Source organism: Salvelinus sp. IW2-2015, unplaced genomic scaffold (assembly GCF_002910315.2).
Source record: "Salvelinus sp. IW2-2015 unplaced genomic scaffold, ASM291031v2 Un_scaffold1124, whole genome shotgun sequence".
Classification (NCBI taxonomy): Eukaryota; Metazoa; Chordata; class Actinopteri; order Salmoniformes; family Salmonidae; genus Salvelinus; species Salvelinus sp. IW2-2015.
Window position 1 is genome coordinate 117,889 of NW_019942739.1, and position 9,544 is coordinate 127,432.

The following is a 9,544-nucleotide window of genomic DNA, read 5'->3' on the forward strand; positions in this document are numbered from 1 at the left end:
TTGAACTGACCTTTTCCATAAGACTATATAGAAACGAGGCCATGGGAACAGGGTTTTGTCAATCGGTCTCGAGCCAGAGATAATGGAGTCAAGAGGAGTACGATTTGGATGCGACTGATCTGGTGCGTTGATAATACAAAACAAACTGTTTGTGGTGCTGCATTTCAGCCAAAGGATGTTATGCGTTTCCTCTCAGAAGTCACATGTAATACAAGCAGAATGGGGCGGGGAGACCGTTCTGTTCAGATAATACCCACGTCTAGACTGCTACAAGCAGCCTGTTTGGCTTAATCTAGACATACCAGAGAGATCATTTCCCTGAAATACAAGACACCATTGGTGGATAGGTCTTGCAACATGTATTTGGTGTCATATATCATTTTAATACTGTAAGTAGGTAGTTCTACAAGTATACAGAACTAAAATATAAAACGCAACGTGTTGGTCCCAWGTTTCGTGAGCTGAAATAAACAAATCCCAGAAATGTTTCGTGAGCATTTCTCCTCTGCCAAAATCATCCATCAACCCACCTGACAGGTGTGGCATATCAAGAAGCATGATCATTACACATTATCTGAGGACAATAAAAGGCCACTCTAAAATGTGCAGTTTTGTCACAACACAATGTCACATGTTTGAGGGAGCGTGCAACTGGCATGCTGACTGCAGGAATGTCCTCCAGAGCTGTTGCAAGATAATTTCATGTTAATTTCTCTACAATAAGATGCCTCCAACTTCATTTTAGAGAATTTTGCAGTACGTCCTCCACATGACTTCTTCACCTGAAGGATCGGCAGGTCTGTCATAAAGCCCTTTTGTTGGGGAAAAACTCATTCCGATTGGCTGAGCCCGGCCATGTGAAATGAATATATTTCAATTTATCGACATATTTAAATATGAACCAAGTCAGTAAAATCTTTGAAATTGTTGCATATTTGGGTTTATATTTTTTCCCCCCTAACATGAAGTGTTTTATGTTAAGTCCTGTTGCCTTTCMTTTTTATTTGATGTCTTGTAAAATGTCTCACCAGTGTCTACATTCACTTCAATAAACAAAAACATGTTAAGTATRCTGATGCCCTCCATCCATTTCAAGAGTTCTAATTATGACACACAGCATTCAGTGATTGTGTTCGTGACGAGTCCTGTTCTCACCTGATTCTAACTTGGATCCTTTGTCCTGATCTTGTCCATATTCTGTTTGACATATACATTGTGAGCAGATCATTCGGAACACCTCGAGAGGGTAGTCAAAACACACATTGTGTCTGGATATCTTACCAGTGTAGACAGATCTGGACAGAGAAATCATTTAATTTATTAATCCACCCTCTAATCATTGACAGGTGGCACCAGTGACAGATTACAATGGGTCTTAAAATAAATATTTTGAAAGAATAGCTGTTTAAAAAGTGCATTAAAGAGCCCAGGAAATCTAGTCACAGTGCAGACAAAACATTTGAATACCATGTGTATACAATCAGAATGTAGACAAGACCAGGACAAAGGACTCATGTYAGCACTAGGTATAAACAGGGCTAAGGTTGTACAGAATTTGAATGATTGATCAGGACAGGTATTGACAGAGGATCATTAAAAATCGTCAATGTTACAGCGCACACTGCAGCGAGGACAATGGTTTCTGAAACCCCGTCTCTTTGATCAGACTCGTAGGTAACAGGCTACATGTTGGCCTAGATCTCTCCCCATGATGAGACAAATTACTTCGACGTCAGCTTGGAGGAAAAAAAATCTGTTGTATTGTGTCCAATTGATGCAGGTTACATGAGGGGGAAAAGCCTGTTCCAATTGTCTGATACTTGCCAAGTCGTGGACTACACCCTTTATGAGAAAGCTGTATTATTAAAATGGGAGACGCTGAAGTCGAATCACATGTAATGTTACTGCAACAACTTGACTCTATATTCCTAGTTTGGTTACTTCGATCAAAAACACATTTGATTATCTAATTAGTCATCAAAAATAAAAAGGTTGTAATATATAGGGAACTATCTGTACAGTGAAGAGGAACATGTGCCCTACCATGAATTAGAGATTCACTCCCAACCTGTGGTTGAGAGTGAGTCTTTGAAAAGGCAATGTGTACCCCCCCTTTCACAGAGATCACATTGCCTTTAAAACCCGCAGTCGGATTGCGTCACAACCCTGTTCAATGGGTCTACATTGCTACACTAATTCTATGCTGATACACAAGGGTCAGACCAAAGCTTCAGTTTAGTCTAGTCTATATAAAAATACATTAAACACCCAAAGTCAAAGAAACTAACAGTTATTCTGTACTTTGCAGCTGATGGCCACGTATATTTGGGGGGGGGGGGGGGTTCCCAGGCGTAACTGTGCCACCCCCCCTCATGCCTCTACTAAGGAACATTTCCTCCATGTTTCCCAACAACTTTTTTTTGGGGGGGGGGGGGGGGGTTAACAAAGAGCATCTCAGTTGAACTATTGAGCTCCAGGCTAGGATGGTAAAAACCGCCTGATCAATTACATACACCCTTCTGAAAACTGCTGCTCTGGCTCAAAAATCCTTCCCCCAGAGCAAAGGTCCCCCGCCGAAGACAGGGTACAGTTGGTACAACTGGAAAAACAAAAAAAACACTTAAAAGCAATCTGGTTGGAATTTATTTATTTGATCTGTCTGTAAACAAGGTGATAAATTAATTTATGGCATTTCTTGGTTTATGCATATGAAGTGTTAAAGAGACTGTATCCCAAGTGTAAAGAAAAGGAGTGTCGGGAAAGAAAGTCAGTAAATGAAGGTTTTAATTAGTACACACATGCCACAAGGCCTGAACATTGGCACTGATGCAACAACAACAAAAACAAAAAAAGTGCCAATGAAATGACTCCTTCCTGGGCAGCTGTTAAAAATCCTTCATCGTACAATAGAAACCGATGTTTCAACATTATGGTACAGGATACACAGCTTTGGTATGCAAGTTTCCACAAGACAATCAAAGAGTTCTTAATCCAACCAATCCCGTCTCCCATTTCAATTGTGTAATTTCTACTTTATATATTTTTTTATTTTCTTTAAAGTTCTTTTCAAATTGGACATTACATTAAGTACAGAGCTTGAAAAGAAAGTTTGACACCATATCTTAGTTGAACACGAGTACAAGGYCATTTATTCCACAGTCGTTTCTTCACACAGCATGGGTTTAGAAATGCCGTAATTCATTTCTTTAATAAAAAATAATCTGAAGTTGTCAAATTATGACTGCTCGATTTCATCCACCGCAAACCCTCCCTCCCTTTTGCCTTCAACAGAAAGATGTGGTTTTACATTAGTGTTGTTTTGCCTTCAGCGGGAAAGATGAGGCTAGAAGGCATCCTTCACAATGATTTAGAGCAATTGTATATATACCCAAAGCTGTCACTAACATTGGTCCTATGTCAAACTGGATGTATCTACTGTCCAAAATGGCAGCCAAAAAAAAAARAAAAAAAAGGGGAAATGTATTACAGGAGCTGGCAAACAGTTTTAAGTGTCTGAGCCATTGTAACGATGGAATGTCCATGATGGGGTTCATGTAGTCATGAAGAGGACATGGAAGAGATTCTGCCTGCATCAACCATGTCGATTTTGCCTTCTGACTCAATCAATACCAGAACTGATAGCCTGCCATGACTGCATTGAAGCGCAACCCCCCCCCCACACAAAAAAAAACCCATCCGGTACAGAGTAGTGTGGCTCAGAGAGGGAGATACAGGGGACTTTAGGGTGTAGTGATTGGTTAATGGAGGAGTGTTCCTCCCGTGTACTGATGTAGTGTCACCTATGGACAAACAGGAAGAGGGGGAAGGAGCTACAGACATTTGGCAGGAGTTACAGGGAGGGGGGCAGAGGGAACAACAGTATTTCAGTAGGCTCAAAGATATGCATGCGGTTTCCCCCCCTCCCCCCAAAACATGCTCTAGAAAAGGAAGACAATGAGCTTGGTTACAGCTCAAGTGCTCCAAAGGCATCGGCTGCTCAAGAGTGAACTTCCGGGGCACCATCATACGAAWTCTCAGTTCATCAATTTAGGTTTCCTTCACTTTATTAGTTTTTTTTTTTTCACTGAGCATTGGCCAGAATGGTGCAAGTTTTTTCTTTCTTTTTTTAAACAAGTATAGATTTGTCACAATGTCCTGTTAACAACATGCTCATTTTTTTTCTCCAACTATGGTGCAACAGTGCTAGAATGGGATTGAGTACACAGTGTGAATGCATCAAGATGACTGGGAAAGAAGAGAAAAGGGGAATCAAACAACAACAAAAAAAAGAAGGGGGACAATAGGAGGGTTTGGGGAGAAAAGTAAGCAACTACCAACTAGAACTGGAAGAGCGTGTTATGGGTGAGCTGCTAGGTGGCTGGGCCGATGCTGCTTTAGTATCCAGACTTCCTCAGGTAGTCAGCCATTGTATACGCTTTCTTGTTGAGCTGTCCTCCATGGACACCTTCCTTTCCCATGACTAAAACCAACGCTGAAGTACACAAGATAGGGGAAAAAAACAAGAGCAGAAATGAACAGATGTGTTGGGGAGGGGGGGGTTACATTGTTGACGTCAGGGTCTTAACCATGTGACCCTGTACTGCTACCAACCCTTCCAGGACATATTTTAAATAGGACTGCTTGAAAATAACATTCCCTCAACTACAACACTATGGCTAAGTAAAGACTAGAACCCTGAATCACTCAAATATTTAGCCATTACACATGCCTTCTTATCCAATCCACCTCCATGGACCACTTTGCCTATTATAAGGGACATTTTGAGAATGTGAAGTTGGGAGATCTTACAAAAATAAAAAATAAAAGTTCAAAGGTTCAAGAGAAGTCCAATGAAAACAAGCAGGTGTTTATAGTATGAAGGAAGACAGGAAGAGGCTCCCACCCGTAGCCAATATGCAAGCATTCACTTTATTAAAGCTTCTGGCCTTGGACGGGGAGAAGAAAAACATGCAACGCGGTCACTAAATGATGCAATAGCGCTGACGATTTTTTTTAAGAAAAAAAAAAGTCCATTAGCCTATTTTACTGTACGCTAACATTAAAATAGGCTAATGGACTATTTTACTGTACGCTAACATTAACCTTCCTACTCTTCTGAGCTAATAAATGGAATGTCTGAATCATTCCCTTATGTTAACAAAGTCCATAAATGGTGTCTTTACCCATTTGGAAGCCTTGACATTAACTGCAGTAAGCAACAGCTGACCACAAATGGCTCAGTTCCTAAACTGAGGAAGAGGCACTTTTTTTTTTTAAGTGTAAAAAAGGGGGGAGGCAGCAATGACAAATTTTGTAAATTAGAAAGAAMACGCCCTGGTCTTAAGCCTTTCCTTTATCCTCTACTTAGCGAACCGAGTCTACATGGCATGCCAGCAGTAAGGAGGAATGAGAAAGGGAATGCTTTAACTCACTAACACCTACATTAATGCAATACGGCATGCTTGCAGTACCTCAATACATATGAACAGAAGCAAAATCTTTCAGTACCACTATCTGAAGGGGACTAGGCTTACCATGTGATGGGGGGGGGGAAATAACTTGAACTGGACACTGAAGAGTTGATGTGAGGAGAAAGGTGCGTCAATTAGAGGGATAAGGAATACACATGCAATTCAAAAAAGGGGAGTCTATCAGGAGGAAGACCGAAACCAGAAGAGAAAGGTTGCCCAGAAAACCTCCCACCTGTGTATTTCAAGTCGGGGGAGTTATAGACTTAATCCTGCTAGGGAGCGTGGGAGAATAGAGACCAGAAAAGGCCCAACTCACAGGCATATTGTTTTTCAAATGACCATCTCGCCTTCAAAATTAGACAGACCAACATGGAACGGGTGGATAATTTGACTGGCTAGCAGTTAATCAGTGTGCTCCAATCAGATCCGATACAAAACTAACACTTATTTCTAACATTTGTACTTGATTGGCTTTTGACCTAAAAAAAAAATAATAAAGACTTGAAATTGAACTTTCCCCTCTAAAAGAAACCCTCCCTGGACAAGTTAAAAACCATTATACTGCATGAACCTTAATGCCCCCCCCCCCCCCCCCCCCCACAATAGTTGGAGATAATACATTAAAAGGTAGGTTATGTGCTTCACATAATGACATCAATATATCAAGACTAAGTAAGCTTTCCACATTTCAGTTAGTTCATCATTTATACAATTTTAAGCCCATCTAGGGAATGATGCAGCAAATTGGCACAAGCATCCAACTGTTGATGATTTAATGTGTCAAGTTTTAATTGCACAAGTCTCTTAAAACACACATATCCACACATACAGAGAGAGGAAATGTGAATACCAGTATATTGTACACGCACAGCAAACTACAGCGTTTAATGTTTGAGTGAGCAGTGAAGAAATGGGATGGACACTACCTTTGCCGGCTTTGCCTATGGAAACGTTGTATGTGGGCTCTCCTCCTTGACTCTTTGTCCTGATGTCCATTGTCCAGTCCCCGTCGGCGTGGAGGCTGTCTCTGATGACAGAGCATTTCTTTTGGCCGAGGGTCAGCCCGCCGCAGAAGAACCCTTCTCGGTCCTTTCCTACAATGATGTCGATTTCGTCAACCTACGGATGACCATGTGAAGTTTGAAAGCCATTCATTTTCATTAGCATAAAATAATATTCATTATTCCACTACCGATAAGATGAGGGCCAATGTTACGGCCTGATTTTCTCTAATACATTGTCTAAAATAGCAGGACTCTCAGCTAAATAAAAATAGGCAAAGTTCCTGAGAGCATTATTTGGCAGTCAAATGCAGGCTGACTTTGGAAATAAATTAGGAAATGTTTTGGAGTCGCTGTTGTCCAGTTCATTTCATAAGTATTGCAGGTCACATTTGTCCTACCAGGCACAAAGAAAAATGCCAAATGATTTGTTCAGGGTACCTTGTGCTAGAGATTGATACAGCGTAACCATCTCACTCAGCTCTGATAGGACAGTGTCCAGATTCCTCATGTGGGTTGTTGAATATTTATGCACTCAGTAGACCATACCTTGGCACAGCTAGTAAGTAGCTCTAGCTGGTCAGAAGACTAGATTTCAACGCTAATACAGTACTAAGGAAAAGCGGGATACCTAGTCAGTTGTAGAACAATGCATTCAACTGAAATGTTTCTTCCACATTTAACCCAACCCCTCTGAATCGGAGAGGTGTGGGGGGCTGCCATAATCGTCATCCACATCTTCGGGGGCTGGGGAACAGTCGGTTAACTACAATGCTTAGGGGCAGAATGGAAGATTTTTACTGTCAGCTCTCAGGGATTCGACCCAGCAACCTTTCGTTACTGGCCCAAAGCTACTACCTGCCAACTGTTAAGACTATGCAACCCCTTCGTTTTGTATGTTTGATAAATCGAATTTTAGGAGATTAGATTAGCCCTAGCTGGCCGCCTCCTGTAAGTCAGTCTAAAACACTAGAGGTTATTTTTTGTATTACCTTTAACTAGGCAAGTAAGTTAAGAACAAATTCTTATTTACAATGGCAGCCTTGTGGTTAGCTGAAATCATAGCAACGCTGACCACCGAGGCAATATACAGTAGGACAACTTCACAGTTGACAACTTGACCGGACAGCTTGCCTACAACCTGTAACATTGGACCATAAGACTAACAGAGCAAGTGCCAACGCGTTCATTTCACATCCATGAGAATGTTCCCAGGGTACCAAACAGCTAATGATTAACTGTCTAGCCATAGCTTAGCAAAGCAGCTAACTAGAATACTGACAAGGAAGCAGCTCACTGAAAAATAACCCCCATTACACACGGATATCGATACAGGACACGCAATTTCAATTGGAGTGTGGTATCATACATCCTGCCGCAGTCCCATCCTAAAAAGAAAGATAGTCAAAGGTTTGGAAGCTAAAAACATGTTTTTATAGAGCTAGCATGTATCCAACTATGAGCCTGACGGAAACTACGGAAGAAATGTCCTACACGCGCGTGAATTTAAATGCTGCAATCTGGAAATTGACAACACAAGCAATCCTTGCTAAATAGTTCATTTCCATGCTTGCTAACTAACAAAATGGAGGGTTCATGAATGACCAGGATTGATGCAATATGTTAGCTTAATACACTTCCAAGCTAATTGTATGGTATATTATTGTACAACGACCAATGTGCTTCGAGCTGGTGCATATAATTTAAGTTCCCATACGATTACTTGCGTAGACTGGAAGGGTACAAATGAATAAAAGCAGGCAGAGGCGGCGCCATCTTGGGAAATTAAAAGGGGCGGCAGTATTGCAGCGAAGGCCTGATTCACAAATACATTTACGAACTTCGCGGAGTCCACAATTGTACATTTAACGTATACATGCAGCGTAATGATCCGCCAACTTTGCCTAATTATATTCGAATCTGGATGACCTGAGAGTGCCATTTTTCGCCGCCGCTCCTCCCCACATTAATCGTTAAAGCGTGCGTTCAGAAACTTGTTACCACAAATGTTAACAGGAAACTGGTTTCAATTTATGTCTAGCCGGCAATGCGGGCTAGACAAATTGAAACCAGTTTCCTGTTAACATTTGTGGTAACAAGTTTCTGAACGCACGCTTTAACGATTAATGTGGGGAGTTACCTTACTAATASAAGCCAAATAGCCTGGCTAATGTGTTGATAACTAGTTTAAATTTGTCAGTCAACTGGTTAAAGTTAACAGTAGCTAGCTAGACCACAACTAATTTAATGTAGTCCTAAACCTATTCACTAATATTTCAAATAACCATTTGATAAGTCTTAATAGCTGTACCGAAGAACACCGGATACCATGTGTTAGTTAACTCGCTAGCGTAACTAGCTAACACATGCTGCCTGTCTAGAGCCTGCCTTATCGTTCCGTCTGGGGCTTTCCCCTTTAGGCAGGGCCCAACTCCCATATTTAAATTACAGACTAAAATGCCGGCATTTACCGGGTTCATAGATTAGTCTTAATTATTATTAAAAAATGTCCTTACCGTTATGTTAACAAATGTACCACCGGGAAACGATGCCCAGACATATTTGGCGTCCGTGTACCCAACAATGGCGGAGTCCTGGCAGCTGCCATCGGCCATCAGGTTATCCACGTAGCCTTGCCAGGACATACTTGCGTATTAGTTCAAATGTGGAAATATATTTAAAAAAAAATATGTGACAGGTACTCTAGAGCAACAGTGAGGGTTCTATAAGCTGTATTTTCGGTGATTTTGAAGTCTCCAACAATTCCCCAGCTCCGTCACGTCCCCGCTTTCTTCTGGGTATGGGCAGAAGAAGAGAAGCCACACAGCAAACGGGTTGCGCTTGGGTGTAGTCCTTAAATAAATCACTCCGCCCAGTCGTTGTTAGGCTGAACTTTATTGCAAATCGTCGGTTGTCGCGGATGAATAAAACGAGTGTTCCAAAGAATGATTTGTACGGTGTGGTATCTATTTTACTAACTTGTCAACAGGCTGCTAATTATTATCGTTTGCAAGTCAATCTTATGTGGTATTTTATACAAGCAGTATGCTCCTTCTGACCAGTGACAGACTT

At 41.3% G+C, this 9,544-nt stretch overlaps 1 protein-coding gene across 1 annotated transcript; it reads right to left on the reverse strand.

The window, feature by feature from the left end:
- Positions 1 to 3,812: 3,812 nt before the first annotated feature.
- On the reverse strand, positions 3,813 to 9,332 carry LOC112069808 (profilin-2). Its single transcript, XM_024137180.2, has 3 exons — positions 8,989 to 9,332; positions 6,398 to 6,590; positions 3,813 to 4,492 (listed from the first exon to the last, which is right to left on the reverse strand). Exons 1-3 carry the CDS (start codon positions 9,115 to 9,117, stop codon positions 4,395 to 4,397), a joined length of 420 nt encoding a protein of 139 aa, XP_023992948.1. The 5' UTR covers positions 9,118 to 9,332; the 3' UTR covers positions 3,813 to 4,394.
- Positions 9,333 to 9,544: the final 212 nt, after the last annotated feature.

Coding starts and splice junctions, on each gene's coding strand:
- LOC112069808 (XM_024137180.2), bottom strand. CDS start 9,117: ATGTCCTGGCAAGGCTACGTGGATAACCTGATGGCCGATGGCAGCTGC. Junction 6,591..8,988: donor GTACATTTGTTAACATAACG/GTAAGGACATTT, acceptor GGTCATCCGTAG/GTTGACGAAATCGACATCAT. Junction 4,493..6,397: donor CATAGGCAAAGCCGGCAAAG/GTAGTGTCCATC, acceptor TGTGTACTTCAG/CGTTGGTTTTAGTCATGGGA.